Source organism: Hemitrygon akajei, chromosome 14 (assembly GCF_048418815.1).
Source record: "Hemitrygon akajei chromosome 14, sHemAka1.3, whole genome shotgun sequence".
Lineage (NCBI taxonomy): Eukaryota > Metazoa > Chordata > Chondrichthyes > Myliobatiformes > Dasyatidae > Hemitrygon > Hemitrygon akajei.
Genome location: NC_133137.1, coordinates 103,340,245 through 103,363,210, shown reverse-complemented (window position 1 = coordinate 103,363,210; position 22,966 = coordinate 103,340,245). Strand labels below are relative to the sequence as shown.

Genomic DNA, 22,966 nt, shown 5'->3' with positions numbered 1-22,966 from the left:
TTATGGATATTTGAAGAGAGGAGACAGACCAGTGACTCGGGTGTTCACCAAATCAGTATTACTGCGTGTTTTCAGTGCATTCTTTTTATAGTTGTCATCTTAAAGAAAATAATTCATTGCAGTAACTAGGACAAAGAATAAAGTTAGAAGTTTATCTGATGTGAACTCCAGCCCAGGGGAAGGGTCTCGATCTGTTTCCCTCAGCAGATGCTGTCTAACCCACTGAGTTCCTCCAGTAGTTTACGTTTTTACTGCTTCTCAGTAAGTTTGAGAGCAAACTCTGGATTGTTGCTTTTGATTGTGGCTTACTGTTGGCTAAATGGAGCAGTTGGCTTTTGTATGTCTACCATTGTCTTTATTTAGTGAATTGAGGAACGTGTTAGAGGTTTGAATGGGTAATGCCTGATTGACTTTTATGCACTGAATGTTAAGTTGGATGTGAATACGGAAAATGTAATATAGCTGGGCTATAAATTTTTCTTTATTTTGTGTGCCATTATTCTTTTTAAGTGTGACCCTTGGTTCTCGAGTTGTTTAGCTGTATGTTGTGGATCATGATATTGGAGATCCATCAAACTTCTCAACCAGCTAGTTTCTGAGGAGCACATTTCATCCTTGGTGAAAAGAAAAATGGAGGATTATGGGCTGTGTAACAGGAAACGGCCGAAGAGCTCATACTGTGCTGTTCCATCTTCACCGCTCTAAATGTGGTTGAAAGTCTTTATCCAGTAGGCCCATCACAATCTCTGGTGGATTCCAGAATTGGCCACAATGCTTCAGTTGTGCCCTACACTCAGTGCCACCTCCTGCATTTGTATTCCTTTAAAATGACCGGCAGAAGATAATGGAGAGAAAAAATAAACACTTGTCTTTATGTAAAATGTCTAAAGGATGATGGAGGTAGATAATCACCAGGAAAATAATTTATAAAGGTGTGGAGAAACGCCAGGAATGGCTGCTCCACAGAAACCTGAAGGAAAACAGAAAATGCTGGCAACCCTCTGGTCAAACAGTTAATGCCTGAGGTCAGCGAACTTCCATCAGAACTAGAACAGAGAGTGGCGGAAGGAACAGCGGAAATGTTTGCCATCGGGTGGTGACCAACCAAGACTGAATGGTACAAACGATGATGGTACTATCTGAAAGAGGCTGCAATTTGTAAATACACCAAGTTGTGTATTCTTTTCAGTCCATCTAACTTTTAAAATTTGAAAAATGTGTTGAAAGTGTTATGGATTCCATGCCATTGCCGTTCCTCGTGAATCGTGTTTTGTCCTTTATCTGAACCCGGCTTTGAGAGGTAGAAGTTGCTGTGATCCAATTCTCATTTTGTGTACCATTTGGGTGATGAGGCACTATCATCAATACATTCCTTTCAGACCATAAAACATGGGAGTATAACTAGACCCTTTGGCCCATGGAGTCTGCTCTGCCATTCCATCATGGCTGATTTATTATCCCTCTCAACCCTATTCTCCTGCCTTCCCCATAAACTTTGCCCTTACTAATCAAGAACCTATCAACCTCTGCTCTAAATACTTGCAATGACTTGGCTTCCACAGCTGTCTGTGCCAGTGAATTCCACAAATTCACCACCTTCTGGCTAAAGAAATTCCTCCCCATCTCTGTTCTAAAATGACGTTCTTTTACTCTGTGCTTTCTAGACTTTCCCACTGTAGGAAATGTCCTCTATACATACATTCTACCTAGACCTTTCAATATTTGAATTCATAGTGAGATAATTATAAACACAAGAGATTCTGCAGATGCTGGAAATGCAGGTCAACACACACAAAGTGCTGGAGGAACTGAGCGGGTCAGGCAGCATCTATAGAAATGAGTAAACAGTCAACCTTTTGGGCCAAGACTCTTCATCAGGATTGGAAAGAGGTGGAAGATGCCAGAATGAAAAGTTGGGAGGAAGAGGAGGACAAGCTAGGTGATAGGTGAAGTTAGATGGGTGGGAAAGTTAAAGTTCTGGAGAAGAATGAATCTGATAGGAGAGGAGGGTAGACCATGGGAGAAAAGGAATTGGGGGAGGGGGGCATCAGTGGGAGGTGATATGCAGGTGAGGAGAAGAGTTAAAAGGCCAGAATAGATAATAGAAGAAGAGGGAAGGGGGGACAGTAATCAAGAGGGGGTAAAATTACTGGAAGGAAAATGGATGTTAATGCCATCAGGTTGGAGGTTACCCAGAGAGTGGTGTCGTCCATGGACCAACATATCGGAATGGGAATGGGGATAGGAATTAAAATGGTTGGCTATCAGCAAATTCCATTTTTGACAGATGGAGCAGAACTGTTCAAGTTTGGGTAAACCAGTTTTTTGTCATGTGTCTCATTCTATCATCAAGTAAATTTCATGAAGATGTGAAATGGTTCCATGGACTCTAATTAGAAGAAAGATTCAGGTTATGGACTGCTGTAATGACCCCACAAGCTGCAGGTCGGCTCCACTGTTACATCCAGCAGTGGTGGCGAACAGTGAGACCATGAGTGTACATGATAGACAAATGTGAGATCTGTAGCTGGGAATCTGAAGTGAAAGATGCATTTCTGCTGTTCCTGAGATTGCAGTCTTCAAAAAGCCATCTTCGGACAATGTGATGCGTATCACCTACTGTCAAGAAACATAACAGCAGCCACTGAACCTGTGGACCCCAACTACTGGGCTGTAGTAATGTATATCTTTTTTAAAAAGAAATTGTTGTTGAGTTGCTCACACTTTGTGCCTGACTGAAAGGGTCTGGGGTTCACTTTCTGCTCTCAGCTGGTACTTGTGTACACAACTGAAACGGTGCTGCTCTGTTGGAGTTGCTGTCTGTCGGCTGAGGCGTCATCCTGAAGATGGTGCTCTCTTGAGTGTCGCTATTTTTAAAAAGAACAGGGAAGTTACTCAGTGGAGTTTTGGCTAAAAGGTATCCCCAAGAACCCCACTCTAATGGATCTCCCTGGACATTATCACAGTGCTATTTGTGCACTGTGGAAAGAGGCTAGCTCATTTCTTACAGTTCATCTGTAGCTACCCCTCCCCCCCCCCCCCCCAAGTCCCTCTTTATAGTTGCAAGCTGCTTTGGCATGATTGTCTTTCTTTTTGATCTTGTGTACAGGAACTGTCTCTGCACTAAAGCAACTGAAACACTAGCTAATATTCAGCAGTAGAATGTTGGCTAAATGTGTCCTGCCCACAAATACAATAATGTCTGATTTAGTCTGTCTACAGATTTTTCCTACCATCCAGATGGCATGGCTTGGGAATTAGGTGGAACGTTGTTCATTTACCTACGTGTTCAATTCTGTCAACATTCAAACCCTGCCGTCAAGGCAAAGCCTATCTGAATATCTCTGTACCACCAACCATGGTCAGAGTATCTGATTTGCATGGGGTATTGCAGCACCTTCCACCCCCAAGACACTGTAGAGTTTCAAAAACAACAGATGCTTGAAGACAGCAGGGTACTTAGGATGAGTAATGAATACTAATCTTGCCTGTGACGCCAGCATCCTGGGTTATAGATTCGTGCTTCTGTGTCGGCGCTCTGATCTTCTTGTACAATGAATGTCTCTTTTCAGGAGGTCTAAATAACTGCTCCAAGCACCTGAACTAGATTGTACCAGCCTAGACCATGCCTATTTTACCCAAAATGACAATTGGCTTGTCTAAACCCTGAACCTGAACCAAACTGGCGTTCCACCTATTTTGTTTACAAGTTGTATTCCAGTTTTATTTTAGCTCCGCTCTCATTTTCTCACGGGCATTTGGCTTCTCGGATGTTTGAGGCATCATTTTTTAGCCTCTAGCTACAAAACAGAATCTTTTTATAAACGTATTTTTGTGACCTACTCTTGGCGGTTTTGACCCAGTCCCTAAAAAGTCATTGACAATTTGCCCTGAAATCTTGCTTCAGTCCCCAGGGACAAGCTTTTCAAATGCAAGTGAATCTGCTGAAAAATGACTGAGTGTGGGACAATTTTCATTCCCCTTCATGCATTCTGTTGAGTGCACTACACACTCTGAACCTGATCTCTATGGATTCCTTAATCCTTAAACTCTATGGATTAATTGGCAGTGGATTTCCAAGCATTAAGCAACATTGATCAAAACTCCATACGGTGAGACGTCCTTGATCAAAATTCCGTACAGTGAGACGTCTTTGATCAGACGCCATACAGCGAGACGTCTTTGATGAAATTCCATACGATGAGTTCCTTGCCTAAGGTGAGACAACTTTGTATCCAGCCAATAAGACGTGGCTTCCTTGGTTTTGGCAGTCCAGCAGTTTTTATTGTGACTTTATACGGGTGTAAGTGTTAATGTAGAATATGAAACCACCATCTTATGGAGGATGTTTTGGTTTTTGTTTCCAGTGATAGACTTTGGGAGGGAGAGTTCTGTAAGGGCTGAAGCAGCTCCTTGTCCTCTGACTCCCTGGGACAGGCAGTGTGAACTACATCTGCAGACTGAACTGATGGACTTTCCTTCACCACTTGCACCAAAATTGCATGCAGGTTAGTCCTTTCGAACTGGTCATCAATCACGCCTTTCATGTTCATTCCCCTCTGGAAACCATTGCATTTACACGGTGCTTTTAGATCCGCTTTTGGAATGGCCTGAAATGCTGCCTGCCCATTTCCCTCCATAAACGCTGCCTGACCTGCTGAGTTCCTCCTGCATTTTGTGTGTGTGTGTGTTGATCCAGATTTCCAGTATCTGCAGAACCTCTTGTCCCTTAGTTTTATTAAGAGTACGGAAAAGTTTAATGTGTCTGACTTTGCTGCCCCCCAGCACCCTTCTAAGACCCAGTGATCTTCACCCCAAGCTTTTGAAATATGGCTGTGGTGGGTGTACTAGTTTTCATCTTCTAAAATTCCAGAAATCACAATATTGTTTTCACAGTAATAAATGTAAACCCAAAAATTGGGCAACAAGGCCAAATGAAAATGAGAACTACATCAGTAGCAGTGGGGATTTGAAAACTCATTGGATTATAATTGGCGCATATACTGTACAGACAGTGACAAACTTGCTCTGCGTTCGGTCCACACAAATAAATTCAGAGCATAGTACATCAAGGTGGTGCAAAGAGGAAAGCAAAAACACAACGCAGAATATAATGTCACGCTTAGAAAGTGCCGTGAAGGTCCAAGGGCCATGACAAGGTAGATTGCAAGGGTGACTTCATTATCGAACTAGAATTATCAGTGTGATTGCAGATCAGATTTGACATGGATTTCTGAAAGGAAAATACTGTCTGACAAAACCTTAGCTGTTTAAGAATGTAATGGGTAGAATGAAGGGGAGCCAGTGGCTCTGGTGAAGTTGGCATTTCAGTAGATCATGATGATGGTAAGTGAGGTAATTAAACCCAATAGGAGAATGTAGGATCAGGGTTGCTTTACAAGTAGGGAATGAAGATTGGTTAATGGACAGAAATCAGTTGAAAGCATTCGATTTGGAGTCCAAATAGTAGAGGCACAGTTATTCGGTCTACAACAGTCTGTTTATAATGCAAATTTGCCAGATCGGTTTCTGTGATGGCAACTTGCCCTGTGGAGTGAAATTGTCTTCTGGGTCCACACCTTGAGTCTAGAAAAAACAGTGGTGATCTTATTAAAATATAGAAAGTTTCTTACTCGATTGACTAAGTAGATGCAGGGATGATGTTTCTCTGGGCTGAAGTATCTCGGAGGAAGTGACACAATTGTAATGGGGGACTTCAATATGCAAGGGGATTGGGAAAATCAGGTTGGTGTCGGATCGCAAGAGAGGGAATTTGTTGAATGCCTATGAGATGGCTTTTTAGAGCAGCTTGTGCTTGAGCCTACTCAGAGAAAGGCTGTCTTAGATTGGGTGTTTGTGTAAAAACCCAGATCTTATTAGGGAGCTTAACATAAAGGAACCCTTAGGAGGCAGTGATCGTAATATTACTGAATTCATACTGTAGTTTGAGAGAGGGAGAAGCATAAGTCAGATGTACCAGTATCACAGTGGAATAAAGGGAATTACAGAGGCATGAGAGAGGAGCTTGCCCAGGTGGACTGGAGGTGGATACTGGCGGGGATGACGGCAGAGCAGAAATGGCTGAAGTTTCTGGGAATAGTTCAAAAGGCGCAGGATAGATATGTCCCACAGAAGAAGTAGTTCTCATGTGGCAGGGCTAGGCAACTGTCACTGACAAAAGAAGTTAAGGACTACATAAAAGCCAAGGAAAAGGCATATAAGGTAGCAAAAGCGAGTGGGAAGTTGGATGATTGGGAAGCTTTTAAAATCCAACAAAAAGCAACTGAAAAGCCATAAGAATGGAAAAGATGAAATATGAGGGCAGACTAGGGCATCAAAGTCAGCATGGTTTTTGTAGCGGGAAATCTTGCCTGACTGTTAAGAGTTCTTTAAGGAAGTAGCAAGCACGGTGAACAAAGGAGAGGCAGTGGATGTCATTTACTTGGATTTTCAGAAGGCGTTTGATAAGGTGCCACACATGAGGCTGCTTAACAAGATAAAATCCTATGGTATTACAGGAAAGATATTGGCATGGATAGAGGAATGGCTGACAGGCAGGAGACAGCAAGTGGGAATAAAAGGGGCCTTTTCTGGTTGGCTCCCAGTGACGAGTGGTGTCCTTAGGGGTCAGTATTGGGACCAATAATTTTCACATTGTTTGTTAATGGTTTGGATTGATGGCTTTGTGGCAAAGTTTGCTGATATTACGAAAATAGGTGGAGGAGTAGGTAGTGCTGAGGAAGCAATGTGATTGTAGCAGGACTTAGACAAATTGGAAGAATGGGCAAAAAAGTGGGAGTTGGGATACAGTGTTGGGAAATATATGATGAGGCATTTTGGTAAAAGGAACAATAGTGCAGACTATTATCTAATTGGGGAGAAGGTTCAAACATCGAGTGGAGAGGGACGTAGGAGTCCTTGTGTTAGACTCCCAGAAGATTAATTTACAAATTGAGTCTGTGGTAAAGAAGGCAAGTGCAATGTTGCCATTTATTTCAAGGGGAATAGAATATAAAAGCAAGGAGAAAATGCTGAGACTTTATAAGACACTAGTCAGGCCGCACTTGGAGTATTGTCAACAGTTTAGGGCCCCATATCTCAGGAAGGGTGTGTTGTCATTGGAAAGAGTCCAGAGGAGGTTCACGAAGATGATTTTGGGAATGAAGGAGTTAACGTATTAAGAGCGTTTGGCAACTTTAGACCTGTACTCTCTGGAATTTTGAAAAATGCTGGGGCATCTCATTGAGTGTTGAAAGGACTAGATAAGGTGGATGTGAAGAGGATGTTTCCTATGGCGGGGGTATCCAGAACTTGAGGGCATAGCCTCAAAATTGGGGGGGGGGGGGGCGACCCTTTAGAACAGAGGTAAGGAGGAATTTTTTTTTAGCCAGAGAGTAGTGAGTCTGGAATGTTCTGCCACAGACAGTGGTGGAGGCCAAGTCCGTGGGTATATTTAAGGCGGAAGTTGATTGTTTCCTGATCGGTCAGGGCATCAAAGGATATGGCGAGAAGGCAGGTGTGTGGGTTTGAGTGGGATCCGGGATCGGCCACGATGGAATGGCAGAGCAGACTCGATAGGACGAATGGCCTAATTCTGCTCCTTTGTCTTATGGTTTTATGCTGTAAAGTCTCCAAAAGGAGCAAGTAACTGTAACTGAAATGGAAGTCAGTTTCTTCGAAGTTCAAAGTACATTTAGTATTGCACAACCTTGAGATTCGTCACCTTACAGGCAGCCAAAAACCAATGAAGTCCAAAACGAACCCATTTTAAAAAAGACCATTGAACAGCCATTAGGCAGAGAGAGAAAAAAATCGTGCAAGCAATAAAAATAAGCAAATAGCACTCAGAACTGCAGTTTTACGTAGCCAGGCATCACTGCAGCCGGAGCAGGCCACGGCCTCAGTTCATCGCAGAGCCGAGTAAACATCGCAGGACCACAGACGTGAAGCCAGGCATCACTGCAGCCGGAGCAGGCCACGGCCTCAGTTCATCGCAGAGCCGAGTAAACATCGCAGGACCACAGACGTGAAGCCAGGCATCACTGCAGCCGGAGCAGGCCACGGCCTCAGTTCATCGCAGAGCCGAGTAAACATCGTAGAGCAGTGAGTAGAACTGGCCTGCCGCTTAAATTGATCAGATATTGGGACTTCCCTCACTCCTGCCTTGCCTCCTCCACCCACCTCCACTCATCTAGCTTTGCCTCTGCTCGCTTCTCCATTGTTCGCAGTGATTGTTAATAATGACGTATTATTTACAAGGTTTTTAGTAATTTGTTTGTGTATTTTGCCACTGATAAGTAGGCTCTGGGCATCAGCAGCACCATCCTAAACCGGGTCATGTTCTTCTGCTGAGGTAATGCATTCCACGATGACCTCAGTAGCCCAGGATGTTCTTCACGCAAACGGCTGTATAAGTTAGAGAATTGCAAGAACTGCTGAGTGTATTCAAGACAGATTAATTGGAATTGGGTTATTAATGATGCGAGAGACCATTCCGTCCATTGCGTTCATGCTAACTCTTGGTGGAGAATTTACATTTCCCTTTAATTTTCCTTCTAGCTCCGCCATGTTTTATCTCTTGCATGCCTTTAGACTTTGATGATGTGTTTTGGCATTTGGCTGCACTGTGGGATGTTGTTGAGATATGGGTGGAGGCAGAGCACCAGTGAAACCAATGTGGTCACTAGTGGAGACTGCAAAGTTCATGCACCCGATGTTGGGATTGAACCATGAGGCAGCTGTGCAGTTTCTTTAACCCTTTGGAGTGAGTATTCTGCTTGGCGTGATCTGGATCACACGTCCTGACACAGTGCCTCCATCTGCTGAGCAGTAATGTCAGCAGTTGATATTTGGTTGCTCATTTTACATATTTCAGGTCATTGTGCAATGTATTACTTCAGTAGAACAGCCACTGTGTGGTGACACTCTCAATCCAGACTTTGATCAAGAGATCACAAACTTGATGTGATTAAGTACATATTTTTTGTGATCTGTTCCTTATTTCTATTTATTTATTGAGATACATCACTGAACAAGCCTTCAGTCCTTTGAGCCACGCCGACCACCTTTGCTCAGGTTTAATCCAAGTTTAATCATGGGACAATTTACAATGACCAATTAACCTTACAACTGGTACATCTTTGGACTGTGGGAGGAAAACTGAGCACCTGGAGGAAACCCAAACGGTCACAGGGAGAATGTACAAACCCCTTACAGGCAGTGGTAGGAATTGAACTCTGGTTCCCTGTACCGTAAAGCGCTGTGCTAACCACTGCACTACCACGCCAGCCTCAATGGTCTGATCAATAAAGAAATCATATGACAATGTATAATGGATTATATGTATATATATATATATATATATATATATATATATATATATATATATACTGCCATTGTTCTTTTGAAATATGGTGGTCAAGGTAAGATTTGTTTCAAAATATGTTACTTGCTGAACCAGAGATATGACTTTATTTTGTCACAGTTTATATTTTGCGTCCTGTGAAGTTTTGTATTTGGAATAGTGTTGCTCCTGTTCCTGTTTTACAAAATAACTCTGACCCTCGTAATTGAGTGACTTGGGAAGATCACTTGTGTTTGGATGGACAAATTAAAAATGGTACAGACCACTAATATGTTGATTCTTGTCCTATTTGTAAAGTCTGTGGTAAGGGTTGAATAATCACTCATTTTCTTAAAAATAAGTCTTGATTGATTTTGTTACAGTGACCTGTTCAAGTCTGACGCAAAATCATTCCTGTGAAGGAATCACGTGTCCGGGCTGCTTGATGACAAAGACCACACTGTTGGCAGAAAATGAAGTGGAGGCCCATAAATTAGCCAACAACTACAAGGTTAGTGACTCAGTCCAATTGTACTCCGGTATTGTCAGTTTGGATGTGTATCTCTTGCTTTGATGGTTCTGGGTCTGTATTCACTGGAATTCTGAAGAATGAGGGGTGACCTCATGAAACCTGTTGAATAGTGAAATGCCTTGACAGAGTTGATGTGGAGAGGATGTTTCCTATGGTGGGAGAGTCTTAAGAGTCCCAGACTAGAGGGGTGTTCTTTTAGAACGGAGATGAGAAGTTTCTTTAGCCAGAGAATGGTGAATCTGTGGAATTCTTTGCCTCAGGTAGTGGTGGAGGCCAGGTATTTGGGTATATTTAAACAGAGGTTGATAGATTCTTGATTGATCAGGACACGAAGGGTTATGGGGGTGGGGAGGCAAGAGATTGGTGCTGAGAGGGAAAATGGATCAGCCATGATGAAATGCCGGAGAGAACTCGATGGGCCAAATGGCCTAATTCTGCTCCTATATCTTATGGTCTGGAGACAAAATGCTCTGTTGGACAATGGAAAAGCGTGGTCTTTAACAGAGTGCAATGCGGGAGTGGTGGAAGCAGTCTCCATCAGAGCTTCCAAAATCCGATTTAGATTCTGCAGCTTGGTTGGAGGGGGAGGTAGCTCTGCTTTTCCTCCTTTTGTGATTGATCCTCGGAAAGGCAACTGAATATCTATATACTGCCTGCCTCCAATTACAATAACATCAGAAATAGGAGCAGGATTTGGCTATCTGGCCCGTTGAGCCTCCTCTGCCATTCAATAAGATCTTGTCTGATCTGACCGTAGACTCTGCTCTGCCTGCCTGCCTTCCCCATAACCTTTAATTCTCCTGCTATGCAAAAATCTATCTAACTGTGGCTTAAATATATTTAATGAGGTGACCTTTCTACTTCCCTGGGCAGAGAATTCCACAGATTCACTATTCCCTCTGAAAAGCAGTTCCTTCTGATCTGTCCCAAATCTATTTCCCTGAATCTTGAGACCATGTCCACTAGCTCTAGTCTCACCCATCGGTGGAAACAACTTCCCTGCATCTTTCTTATCTCTCACTTTCATAGTGTTATACATTTCTTTAAGATATCTTCTTTATCGTCCAAATTCCAGCAAGTATAGTCCGAGCGGACTCGATCTCTCCTCGTAGGTTAGCCACTCATCTCTGGAATAAACCTGGTGAACATCCTCTACACCACCTCCAAAACCAATCTGCCTTTCCTCAAGTAAGGAGATCAGAATGCGTGCATTTCTCTAGGTGTGGCCTCGCAATACACCGTACAATTGCAGCTTAACCTCCCTGCTCTCAAATTCAGTCCCTCTAGTAATGAAAGGCAATATTCCATTTACCTTCTTAATAAACCACAGAGGACCGTGAGAATGGCCAGGAGGGTCATAGAGATGTCGCTATCATCTATCGGGGACATTATCAGGAGCACTGCGTACACAAGGCCCTAATATTATCAAGGTTCCCTCCCATCCATCCAGCATCCTCTTTGACGTTCCACCATGAGGCATGAGACTCCGATAGTCAGGATGGGAAACATCTTCTTTGCTCAGGCCATTCAGCTTCTGAATTCCCTGCCGCATCGCATTCAAAAGTGTCACTGGATAATGTGTACTGTATCCTACAATATTTAATTTGTGGGTTCATTTGTAGATGTAATTTTTACTTTCCGAAGTTATTGTGTGTTATGTGTATTACTGTGCTTTACACCCTGGTCAGGGTGTTTGGTGATATCCATGTATATAATTAAATGATCACAAACTTGACTTGACCTGCAAACCAACTTCCTGTGACTTGTGCACAAGTACTCCCGAGTGCCTTTATACAACAGCATGTTGCAGTCTTTCATCATTTTAATAATATTCTGATCTTCTATTTTTCCTTCCAAAGTGAATGACCTCGCATTTACCGACTTGCATTCCATCTGCCAGACTCACTGAACCTATCTATACCTCTCTGCAGACTCTCCACATCCTTTGTACAATTTGGTTTTCCACTCAGTTTAGTGTCATCAGCAAATGTAGACATGCTGCACTTAATCTGCTCTTCTGACTGTGCAAGTCTTTAAAGTAAATTGGCTTATCACCTGTAGATTTAAAAAATTTAGCTAGCTTTTGATGGGAGTTTGGCACAAAATCTCCTGTGGTTAAGTCTACTTTTTATCACTGCTGTTGGCTAACATGAAGTAAAATTAAAGTACGATCCTTGGAGAATGTATGTCTTGGCAAATACATTTTTATGCCATGTATAATTGAAGGAAGTTTGATTGTCATCAGTGAATGTGACTGACAGAAGAAATATTTCCCTCTTAATATCCACCAATGCGCCTGTCTAAGAGTTTATCCTGTCTACTTTTCCTATGTAAGTGTGGAGGACAGGGTTTATAAAACAAGCAGTGGTTGGTTTACCTGATCTTTTTTGCAATCTGCGTTTGTAACTTCCGTAGTTCGGATTTAAGAAATGGAAAAGTCATGTGACCGAGAGACCCTGGGAAGACCGTTCTGCAATAGTGAAAGAACTCTATTCTGATCTCAACGTCATCAAACATCCGGGTAATCTTGCAAGAAATATTTTGATATTTTGTCCCTGTGTATGTGATGAGATATTGAGTCGAAATTGGATGGTTTTATTTTTGAATATTTTTCATATTCTAACATCCCAATCTGTTTGTGTAGGGTATTTGAGGGGTGGGTGGGGCAGATTGTGGTGTATTAGTAAATGGAACATTGCAAACTATGTAATTATGTCAAAAAGTTTTATTTTTCAAAAACAGTTAAATTTACCCTGTGTTGTAGATAAGTAGAATCCTTGAGTTAAAATGTACAGGATTCTGAGGACTTGAAGTTAAGGCAGTATTTTCTGTATCATGAATTTAGAACCTGGGATCATAATTTGAATAGAGAGCAGTCATTAGGACTGGGGGTAAAACCAAATAATTTATCTAATTAAAGCAGATGAAAGAATATTGGCCAGGTGAAGAAGGACGGAATGTGAATGACTAGCATTTAAACTTGCCAAGATTGTATTTGTATGTAATCTAGCTCACGTCATATGGAATAGAATTGATAAGCATTTTACAGCTGGTTGTCTTTTGGGACATGTTAGTTATGTTAACAACCGAAAATGATGTTATTTGCTGCTGTGCTTTTTTCAACATTGTGATTTCAACTTCCTCAGTGGTTGAGCTCGGGGAAATTAAATTTTAAGCTTGTGACTTGATGTACCCAGATGCCCGTTTGATCTACTAAATTCAAATTCCAGATTCTGTTAGCTCACTGGCTAGCAGCTGATGTGACAATCCATATCACCGAGCATGCAGGTTTGATTTGTTACTTTACCACTGGGGATACAGAAGTGAATCCTGTTTAGTTCTGCAAATTGCTTCAGCATTCCTTCCCTAAAATGGAATGCACCCAACAAACTTTGGACAGCATGAAATCCAGTGACTGTATTACAATGTATTCACTGTCTTTCAGGATCTCTGGTTACCTGTGACAATGTGTTGTATGTGCTGCTGTTTGGCTGGTGGATCTCCCTGCTCTACCTTCTCGTTGCTCTAGTTATGTTTATTACCATCGTGGGAATTCCTTATGGTAGGTACTGCAGCACGTTGGAACATTGAGCGTGAAGTAATGAATTGCATCTGCAGTACCATTGTTGTCTTTAAGGAGGGATGGTACTTGTTATGGTCTAACATTTATTTGATCTAACACATCAGATGGCAAACTGTCTTAGTTCTTTTTTAAATAGGTAATTTGAAAATTGGAAAATAGACGTTTATCTCCTTGCATGAATTTTGTTAAATTCTAAATGAGTTCAAAATGCAAAATTAATTAGTTTCATGAATCTATTTCCTTGCAAGGATCTATCAGGTGAATTGGCTTTTGAACACTTACTCTTAGTTATGTGCTAGATACTTGTAATTCCTGCAGTTTTGATATCACTAGACCATATCAGTTGGCATCTTGGTGAGGTTGGTCCTCCATTTGGCAAGTCACGCGTACATGGTCTTAAATCCAATTTCATTGTGACTAACGGAATTTTCTGCACCAAGTTGCAGGTGAACTTTCCAATTTCTGCACTGTGTTGATTTGGAGAGCTGATCTATTAAACATTTGATGCCTCTGTATCTTAAAGATGCTTTACCACAAAATCTAATAATTCCAGTAGGTTTTGTTGGGCCTGTTGCGTCTGATGAGTTTGCAAAGCCTTTTTGGCTTTGTACATTAATAGAATTACACAGCACAGAAACAAGCCTGACTCATTCACACTGACCAAAATGCCTGTCTTTACTCATCTCGTTTGCCTGTGTTTGGCCCGTATTCCTGTAAATCGTTCCTATGGATCTATCCAAATGTGTTTTAAACAATTGTATCCATCTCTGCCACCACTTCTGGTAGCCCCATCCACATACCCACCACCCTCTGGGGTGTGGCTGTCATTTTCATTTAAATCCTTGTCACCTTACTTATTCCATCTAGCTTTTGACTTCCCCTCAATGGGAACAAAACTGCACTATCTATCCCATTTATGACCCTCTAACAGGTCTGTCCTCAGTCTCATTCACCTTGTGAGTCAGTTCCAGCCTATGTTGTCTATTGTTGCAACACACCACAGCAAATTCCTAAGACACAGACATGTATTTGGTGAATAAAGTTGATTCTTGATGATCGTCTGTTTTAATACTCCATCCTGTAGTGCACAGATAGTGTGTGTTCCTTTATTTTTATATATACAGTGGCATGCAAAAGTTTGGTCGCCCCAGGACAAAATTTCTGTTACTGTGCATAGCTAAGCAAGTAAAAGATAACCTGATTTCCAAAAGGCATAAAGTTAAAGATGACACATTTCTTTAATAATTTAAGCAAGATTACTTTTCCTTGTAAGCGGAACAAGTGCTACACCTGCCCTTACACTTACTCCCTCACCACCATTCAGGGCCCCAGGCAGTCCTTCCAGGTGAGGCGACACTTCACCTGTGAGTCGGCTGGTGTGGTATACTGCGTCCGGTGCTCCCGGTGTGGCCTTTTATATATTGGTGAGACCCAACGCAGACTGGGAGACAGTTTCGTTGAACACCTACGCTCTGTCCGCCAGAGAAAGCCAGTGGCCACATGTTTTAATTCCATGTCCCATTCCCATTCTGATATGTCTGTCCATGGCCTCCTCTACTGTCAAGATGAATCCACACTCAGGTTGGAGGAACAACACCTTATATACCATCTGGGTAGCCTCCAACCTGATGGCATGAACATTGACTTCTCTAACTTCCGTTAATGCCCCTCCTCCCCCTCTCACCCCATTCCTGATTTATATATTTTTCCCCTTTTTTCTTTCTCTCTCTCTGCCCATCACTCTGTTCTCCATCTCCCTCTGGTGCTCCCCCCTCCCCCTTTCTTTCTCCATAGGCCTCCCATCCCATGATCCTTTCCCTTCTCCAGCTCTCAGCTTCACCCCACCCCCTCCTGTCTTCTCCTATTATTTCTCATTTCCCCCTCCCCTCCTACTTTCAAATCTCTTACTATCTTTCCTTTTAGTTAGTCCTGACGAAGGATCTCGGCCCAAAACGTCGACAGTACTTCTCCTATAGATGCTGCCTGGCCTGCTGCGTTCCATCAGCATTTTGTGTGTGTTGCTTACTTTTTTTATTTCCATCTTTTACAGTTTCAAAATAACAAAAAAGGAAAAGGGCCCGAAGCAAAAGTTTGGGCACCCTGAATGGTCAGTACATAGTAACACCCCCTTAGGCAAGTATCACAGCTGGTAAACGCTTTCTGTAGCCAGCTAAGAGTCTTTCAATTCTTGTTTGGGGGATTTTCGCCTATTCTTCCTTCCTAGTTCTGTGAGATTCTCGGGCCATCTTGCATGCACTGCTCTTTTGATGTCTGTCCACAGATTTTCGATGATGTTTAGGTCGGGGGACTGTGAGGGCCATGGCAAAACCTTCAGCTTGTGCCCCTTGAAGTAGTCCATTGTGGATTTTGGGGTGTGCTGAGTTAAGCACAATAGGCAGCGATTCAAACAGAGAGAGGAGAAATGGGTTAAAAGTTCTATATCTGAATGCACGAAGTGTCAGGAATAAGGCGGATGAGCTTGAAGCCCAGGTGCGAATGGGTAACTATGATGTTGTTGGGATAACGGAGACATGGCTGCAGGGAGATCAGACCTGGGAAATGAATGTACAAGGGTATATGTGCTATCGTAGGGACAGAAATGTGGGCAGAGGGGGTGGGGTGGCCCTGTTGGTGAGGAATGAGATTCAGTCCTTTGCAAGGGGGGACATAGGGTCAGGAGAAGTAGAGTCTGTGTGGATAGAACTGAGGAACAGTAAGGGCAAAAGGACCCAAATGGGTGTTGTCTACAGGCCACCAAACAGTAGCATGGATATTGGGTGCAAGTTGAATAGGGAGTTAACATTGGCATGTGGCAAAGGTAATGTTGCAGTAGTTATGGGGGATTTCAACATGCAGGTGAACTGGGAGAATCAGGTTGGTGCTGGACCACAGGATAGGGAGTTTGTAGAGTGCCTACGGGATGTATTCTTGGAACAGCTTGTACGAGGGCCGACCAGGGACAAGACTATTCTGGATTTAGTGTTATGTAATGAACAGGATTTGATAAGCGATCTCACAGTAAAGGAGCCATTAGGAGGTAGTGATCACAATATGATAAGCTTTTATCTGCAATTTGAGAAGGATAAGGGCAGCTGGGAGGTGTCAGTGTTGCAGATGAACAGGGGAAACTATGGAGCCATGAGGGAGGAGCTGGCCAAAGTTGACTGGACGGATATCCTAGCAGAAAAGACAGTGGAACAGCAATGGCAGGTATTCTTGGGAATAATGTACAAGGTGCAAAATCAGTTTATCCCCCGGAGAAGGAAGGATTCAAAGGGGGGAAAGGCGCCACAGTGGTTGACAAAGGAAGTCAGAGACTGCATAGCATTTAAAAAAAAAGGAAATATGACAGAGCTAAAGTGAGTGGGAGGACAGATGATTGGGAAGTTTTTAAGGAACAACAGAACTTAACTAAAAAGACAATACGGGGAGAAAAAATGAGGTACGAATGCAAGCTAGCCAGGAATATAAAGGAAGATAGCAAAAGCTTTTTTAGGTATGTGAAGAGAAATGTTGGGCCCTTGAAGAATGAATTGGGTGAAATTGTTATGGGAAACAGAGAAATGGCAGAAGAACTTAATGAGTACTTTAGATCTGTTTTCACTAAGGAAGATACAAGCAATCTCCCAGATGTATGGATGGGCCAAGGACATAGGGTAACAGAGGAAATGAAACAGATTGACATTCGGAAGGAAACGGTGATGAGCAGACTGATGGGACTGAAGGCTGACAAATCCCCAGGTCCAGATGGTCTGCACCCTAGGGTACTAAAGGAGGTGGCTCTGGAAATTGCGGATGCATTGGTAATCATTTTCCAATGTTCCTTAGATTCAGGATCAGTTCCTGAGGTTTGGAGAATGGCTAATGTTATCCCACTTTTTAAGAAAGGAGGGAGGGAGAAAACAGAGAACTATCGACCTGTCAGCCTGACATCAGTGGTGGGAAAGATGCTAGAGTCCATTATTAAGGATGAAATAGTGGCATATCTAGATAGCAGTGATAGGATTGGGCCAAGCCAGCATGGATTTACCAAGGGTAAATCATGCTTGACTAATCTGTTGGAGTTTTTCGAGGATGTAACCAGGAAGTTAGACGGGGGAGATCCAGTGGATGTAGTGTACCTTGATTTTCAGAAGGCATTTGATAAGGTCCCACATAGAAGATTGGTGGGTAAAATCAAAGCTCAGGGCATCGGGGGGAAGGCATTGACATGGATAGAAAACTGGTTGGCAGATAGAAAGCAAAGGGTAGCAGTGAATGGGTGTTTCTTGGAATGGCAGGTGGTGACTAGTGGGGTGCCACAGGGCTCGGTATTGGGACCACAGCTGTTTACCATTTACGTTAACGGTTTGGATGTAGGCATAGAAAATAACATCAGCAAATTTGCTGATGATACTAAGCTGGGTGGCAGTGTGACATGTGATGAGGATGTTAGGAGAATTCAGGGTGACTTGGATAGGCTGGGTGAGTGGGCAGATACTTGGCAGATGGCGTTTAATGTGAATAAGTGTGAGGTTATCCACTTTGGGAGTAAGAACAGGAAGGCAGATTATTATCTGAACGGTATAGAGTTGGGTAAGGGAGTAATACAAAGAGATCTCGGAGTCCTTGTTCATCAATCACTGAAGGTGAATGAGCAAGTGCAGCAGGCAGTGAAGAAGGCTAATGGAATGTTGGCCTTTATTACAAAGGGAATTGAGTACAAGAGCAAGGAAATCCTCTTGCATTTGTACAGAGCCCTGGTGAGACCACACCTGGAGTATTGTGTACAGTTTTGGTCTGCAGGGTTAAGGAAGGACATCCTGGCTGTAGAGGAAGTGCAGCGTAGATTCACGAGGTTAATTCCTGGGATGTCTGGACTGTCTTACGCAGAGAGGTTAGAGAGACTGGGCTTGTACACACTGGAATTAAGGAGATTGAGAGGGGATCTGATTGAAACATATAAGATTATTAAGGGATTGGACAAGATAGAGGCAGGAAATATGTTCCAGATGCTGGGAGAGTCCAGTACCAGAGGGCATGGTTTGAGAATAAGGGGTAGGTCATTTAGGACAGAGTTAAGGAAAAACTTCTTCTCCCAGAGAGTTGTGGGGGTCTGGAATGCACTGCCTCGGAAGATAGTGGAGCCCAATTCTCTGGATGCTTTCAAGAAGGAGCTAGGTAGGTATCTTATGGATAGGGGAATCAAGAGATATGGGGACAAGGCAGGAACCGGGTATTGATAAGGAATTGATCAGCCATGATCTCAAAATGGCGGTGCAGGCTCGAAGGGCCGAATGGTCTACTTCTGCACCTATTGTCTATTGTGTGTTTAGGATCATTATCCTGTTGTAGAAGCCATCCTCTTTTCATCTTCAGCTTTTTTAGAGACGGTGTAATGTTTGCTTCCAGAATTTGCTGGTATTTCCCTCTACCAAAGAAATGTTCCCCATGCCACTGGCTGCAACACAAGCCCAAAGCATGATCGATCCACCCCCGTGCTTAACAGTTGGAGAGTTGTTCTTTTCATGAAATTCTGCACCCTTTTTTCTGCAAACATACCTTTGCTCATTGAGGCCAAAAAGTTCTATTTTAACTTCATCAGTCCACAGGACTTGTTTCCAAAATGCATCAGGCTTGTTTAGATGTTCCTTTGCAAACTTCTGACGCTGAATTTTGTGGTGAGGATGCAGGAAACGTTTTCTTCTGATGACTCTTCCATGAAGGTCGTATTTGTGCAGGTGTTACTGCACAGTAGAACAGTGCACCACCACTCCAGAGTCTGCTAAATCTTTCAAATGGTGGTTTTGATTTGCCTTTCTAGCAATCCTACAAGCAGTTCTCTCGGAAAGTTTTCTTGGTCTTCCAGACCTCAACTTGACTTCCACTGTTCCTGTTAACTGCCATTTCTTAATTACATTACAAACTGAAGAAACGGCTACCTGAAACTCATTGCTATCTTCTTATAGCCTTCTCCTGCTCTGTGGACATCATTTATTTTAATTTTCAGAGTGCTAGGCAGCTGCTTAGAGGAGCCCATGGCTGCTGATTGTTGGGACAAGGTTTGAGGAGTCAGGGTATTTATAAAGCTTTGAAATTTACATCACCTGATCTTTCCTAACGATGACTGTGAACAAGCCATAGCCCTAACAAGCTAATTAAGGTCTGAGACCTTGGTAAAAGTTATCTGAGAGCTCAAATCTCTTGAGTCCAATCTTTTGCATGGTGCTCCTTTCCATTTTTTCCACTCTAAAATTGTACAAAACAAAAATAATACACTTATCTTGCTTATAATTGTTGAAAAGAATGTTTCATCTTTGACTTTTGGAGATCAGTTCATCTTCTACTCACTTAACTATTGACAGTAACTGAAATTTTGAGCAGGGGTGCCCGAATTTTTGCATGCCACTGTAGGTCTTCCTTGAGCTGACTGGTAAGTTCTCCCTTGCATTTTGATCCTCTTTTGGGGAAACGCTAACCCTGTTGTACAGATGAACAAATACAAATTTATGATTCAATTCTTTCTACAGAATATTAACCTGCTTTTCATGTTGGATATAGTATGTTATGTCACCCATTATGTCCAGATTTGGAAGAGTATGCCATCTTTTTTATTCTTCCCCACCCCTCATGATTTAAGACAATGGAAGAACAGCTTCTCGAGTCCAGTGGGTGTTTGCTAGTCTCCAGATATAAAGCCTAGATTTAATTCCCAATCTACCTTGTTCTGAAAATTCTGAGTTCTGAAATTTGTCTATTCTGAGGGAGTGGTCCAACTCAGTACCTTGAAAATTAATCCTCATTTCTCTCTAGCTCTTATGCAAATTTGGCTTGAATAACTAAACACAGCATTAAGATTATTGTTCCCTTTTTAAAACCCCCCGTGGACTGTTGTTCCTCTTTTTATGGTCTCTAGTTCTGTTCCTAATTATAGAATGCAAGCTTTAATTGCCTCTGAAAATGGATTTCCCCTTACTTCATCTTGGGTTTGTATAACATATTATATTTGACTTGTATCTCAATGTAGACATCTTAATGTGGTTGGCGTCTTCTAAATTTAGTAAAGCACTTGGCCTCTAGCCTCCTGACTAATTTGATAATACTTCTTTCTTTAATTTTCTGTTATTAGTTTATGTTCATTTGATTAAAAGGCAAATTTGGATGAAGGCTCCATCCTCAAGTGCAAGCCTACATTTTGTGTGCCGCGTGTGCTTGCCTCCTCCATCCCTGGTCATTTGCATCAAATGCCTATCATCTTTGTCCTTAGTACTATCCGCAGTCACAGCTGGAGGTCTCTGCTGTTGGTTGAAGATTTACAGTGCCTTGTAAAAGATTCCACCCTCATCCCTTTGTCCACATAAATGAGTACTATAACAAGGACTTACCAATTTAACTGAGAATTTTTATTTGTGAATCACATAATCCTTTTTTTCCCCAGAAGTAAGAGCCCAAAAAAGGGAAAATTTTAAAGCAAAAGAACTAAAAATTCAAAAACGGAAATGTCAGCAATTCAAAAGTATTCATTTCCCTTTGCTCAATACTTGGTCGAACCACTTCTCACAGCTATTGCATCTTCTTGGGTAAGTCTCTATTAGCTTTGCAAAATGTTGGGGAGCAGCGGTGGACAGCAATCGAGGTCTTGTCAGAAATGCTTGATTGGGTTAAGATCGGTACCCTGACTGGGCCACTCAAGGATATTAATTTTCTTCATCTGAAGCCACTCCATGGTTGTTCTGACCGTGTGCTTTGAGTTTACTCCCCAGTGTAAGCTTTCTGGCAGAGGCTGTAGGCTTCTATCCAGAATCTGGAAGAGCGGCCAGTGAGTGATTGGGCCAGTGAAGGGGTGGAGATTTGAGGCTTTGACTCGAGAGATTCTGGCAGTTGGACTGTGCAGTCAAGTCAATCAAGATTTGAATAGCTCAGCAGAAAGCTGTTGATTAGACAATCAAGATTTGAATAGCTCAGACTCAGCAGAAAGCAGCTGATTGGGCAATCGAGGTCAGGTGACCAAGCAGTTTGAAAAGCTCAAACAAATAAATAGAGGGTTACCTCAAGCGGAGTGGCCTGTAGAAAGCGGCCAGTGAGTGAGTGGAGATTTGAGGCTTCGACGAGAAGAGGCTGAGGATGAGCTTCACTCCAAGTGAGGTAAGACCGGGTAAGTTCCTTTCAAAGGAGAAAGTTTCAAAAGTTGAGGCAAGTATTGGGTAGGTCATGGCAGCTGAAATCGGCCCCGTGGTTTGTTCATCCTGCAGCATGTGGGAAATCAGGGATACTTCCAGTGTCCCTGACGACTATGTGTGCAGGAAGTGTGTCCAGCTGCAGCTTCTGGCAGACCGCATTGAGCATCTGGAGCTGCCATTGGATTCATACTGGAGCATCCGCGATGTTGAGAAAGTCGTCAATAGCACATTCAGTGAGTTGGCCACACCGCAGGTAAAGACTACACAGGCAGAAAGGGAAGGGGTGGCCACTAGACAGCATAGCAGTAGGCAGGTAGTGCAGGAGTTCCCTGAGGTCATCTCCCTCCTAAACAGATATACTGTTTTGGATACTGTTGGGGGAGATGTCTCATCAGGGGAAGGCAGCAGCAGCCAAGTTCATTGCACCATGGGTGGCTCTGCGGCACAGGAGGGAAGGAAAAGGAGTGGGAGAGCTATAGTGATAGGGGATTTGATTGTAAAGGGAATAGATAGGCGTTTCTGCGGCCGCAAACGAGACTCCAGGATGGTATGTTGCCTCCCTGGTGCAAGGGTCAAGGATGTCTCTGAGCGGCTGCAGGACATTCTGGAATGGGAGGGTGAACAGCCAGTGGTCGTGGTGCACATAGGTACCAACAATATAGGTAAAAAACGGGATGAGGTCCTACAAGGTGAATTTTGGGAGTTAGGAGATAAACTAAAAGTAGGACCACAAAGGTAATAATCTCTGGATTACTACCAGTGCCACGTGCTAGTCAGAGTAGAAATAGGAGGATATTTCAGATGAATACGTGGCTTGAAAAATGGTGCAAGGGGGAGGGATTCAAATTTCTGGGGCATTGAAACCAGTTCTGGGGGAGGTGGGACTGGTATAAACAGGACGGTCTGCACCTGGGCTGGACTGGAACCAATGTCCTAGGAGGAGCGTTTGCTACTGCTGTTCAGGAGGCTTTAAACTAATGTGGCAGGGGGATGGGAACAAGTGCAGAGAGACAGAGGGGTGTAAAATGGGAGTAGAAGCAAAAAGTAGTAAGGTGAAAAGTAAAAGTGGCAGGCAGGCAAATCCAGGGCAAAAAGCAAAAAGAGCCACTTTTCAACATAATTGTATAAGGGCTAAGAGTGTTGTAAAAACAAGCCTGAAGGCTTTGTGTGTCAATGTGAGGAGCATTCATAACAAGGTGGATGAATTGAATGTGCAGATAGTTATTAATGAATATGATATAGATGGGATCACAGAGACGTGGCTCCAGGGTGACTGAGGATGGGAACTCAACATCCAGAGATATTCAATATTCAAGAGGGATAGACAGGAAAGAAAAGGAGGTGGGGTA

The 22,966-nt window shown here is 42.9% G+C and overlaps 1 protein-coding gene across 5 annotated transcripts in view; it reads left to right on the top strand.

Moving 5' to 3' along the window:
• cax1 (cation/H+ exchanger protein 1) overlaps window positions 1–22,966 on the top strand; it is a 64,387-nt gene that overhangs the window by 4,613 nt on the left and 36,808 nt on the right. For 3 of the 5 annotated variants that reach the window (XR_012101469.1, XM_073066824.1, XM_073066827.1), the window contains exons 2-5: window positions 4,368–4,508; window positions 9,727–9,854; window positions 12,291–12,396; window positions 13,321–13,437. Coding sequence is in view for 4 of the 5 variants with exons in the window: in XM_073066824.1 (XP_072922925.1) it covers window positions 4,368–4,508; window positions 9,727–9,854; window positions 12,291–12,396; window positions 13,321–13,437 (492 nt within the window). In the remaining variant the exon portion in view is untranslated. Of the gene's footprint in view, window positions 1–4,367; window positions 4,509–7,922; window positions 8,104–9,726; window positions 9,855–12,290; window positions 12,397–13,320; window positions 13,438–22,966 lie in introns of those variants that run through there. The other 2 variants (XM_073066826.1, XM_073066825.1) reach the window with 2 other exon arrangements.